Below are 1,774 nucleotides of genomic sequence, written 5' to 3'. Positions count from 1 at the left end.
ATGACCAGAGAAAATTACACTTCGCTGACTGAGTTCATCCTGTTGGGATTAGCAGACACAATGCAGCTGCAGATTGTCCTCTTTCTGCTCTTCTTGGTGATTTACATGCTTACAGTTTGGGGGAATGTGGGGATGATCCTCTTAATCAGGACCGATGCCCGACTTCACACTCCCATGTATTTCTTCCTGGCTAACCTGTCCTTTGTGGATGTTTGCTATTCATCAACCATCACCCCAAAGATGCTGGTAGGTTTATTATCAGAGCAGAAAACCATCTCCTTTGCTGGCTGCTTTGTGCAGATGTACTTCTTTATCGCATTGGCCACTACTGAGTGCATCCTCTTTGGGTTAATGGCCTACGACCGTTACGTGGCCATTTGCAACCCACTCCGTTACTCCCTGATCATGTCCAGAACAGTCTGTCTTCAGATGGCAGCAGGGGCTTTTGCAGCAGGACTATTGAACTCCATGGTGAACACGAGCTACGTCAGCAGATTGCCGTTCTGCGGTTCCAATGTCATCCATCACTTCTTCTGTGACAGCCCTCCACTTTTTAAGCTCTCGTGTTCTGACACACACCTGAATGAGAGCATCTTTTCCGCATTTGCTGGTGTGAATATGGTCGGGGCTCTGCTGGTCATCCTCGCCTCCTACTCCTACATTCTCTCCTCCATCTTCCGTCTGCGTTCAGGGGAGGGCAGGCGCAAAGCACTGTCAACCTGTGCCTCCCACCTGACCGCTGTGATTCTGTTCTATGCCACCTCCATCTACACTTACCTGAGACCTAGTTCCAGCTACGCCCTGGATCAGGACAAAGTGGCCTCCGTGTTCTACACGGTGGTGATTCCCACGTTGAATCCTCTCATCTACAGCCTCAGGAATAAGGAGGTAAAGAAGGTTTTATGGAATGCAATTACCAGAAAACGGATCCCTTCACTTTTGTGACTTGTTTGGTTAATTTTCTGAACTAAACAGAGTATTTAATGAACTTTCAAAGGTTGGTTTAAGCTTACAGTTTTCATTGGAAAATTTTCTCAGTAATCACTTCATGTTAACATTTAAGCATATGTATCCAAGAAGGTATAAGGTATAGCCAAATAACCAAATTTATATAGCATCATAGAACTCTTGTCTAATCATTCTCTATATTCACTGGGTCCTCAAATATGTGGCTGATTTGTAATGAAACCTTTATCAGGGAAAGAAAGCAATTAAGTATTTAGATACAAAATTATAATATCATATGAAAATAGCCATATACAATATTTATAATCCTCCAGTTATTTTTTCCTTACACATTCTTTTTCTTTTTTTTTTCTTTTTAATTTTTTATTAAGGTATGATTGATATACACTCTTTTGAAGGTTTCACATGAAAAAACAATGTGGTTACTACATTTACCCATATTATCAAGTCCCCACACATACCCCAATGCAGTCACTGTCCATCAGTGTAGCAAGTTGCCCCTTCTCTGTGCTACACTGCACTCCCGTGACCCCCCACACCATGTGTACTAAACATAATACCCCTCAGACCCCTTCTCTTTCCCTCCCCACCTACCCTACCACATCCCTCCCCTTTGGTAACCACAAGTTCATTCTTGGAGTCTCTGAGTCTGCTGCCATTTTGTTCCTTCAGCTTTGCTTCACTGTTATACTCCACAAATAAGGGAAATCATTTGGCATTTGTCTTTCTCCACCTAGCTTATTTCACTGAGCATAATGTCCTCCAGCTCTATCCATGTTGTTGCAAATGGTAGGATTTGTTCCTTTCT

General features: G+C 42.9%; 1 protein-coding gene across 1 annotated transcript; it reads left to right on the top strand.

Annotated features, from left to right (window-relative positions):
- LOC118909161 (olfactory receptor 5F1-like) lies at nucleotides 1-945 on the top strand. Its single transcript, XM_036879364.2, has one exon. The coding sequence runs from the start codon at nucleotides 1-3 to the stop codon at nucleotides 943-945; it is 945 nt and encodes a 314-aa protein (XP_036735259.2).
- The last annotated feature ends 829 nt before the right edge of the window (nucleotides 946-1,774 follow it).

The sequence above is a fragment of the Manis pentadactyla genome, chromosome 9, assembly GCF_030020395.1.
Source record: "Manis pentadactyla isolate mManPen7 chromosome 9, mManPen7.hap1, whole genome shotgun sequence".
Lineage (NCBI taxonomy): Eukaryota > Metazoa > Chordata > Mammalia > Pholidota > Manidae > Manis > Manis pentadactyla.
This window is presented reverse-complemented; position numbering and strand designations above follow the sequence as displayed.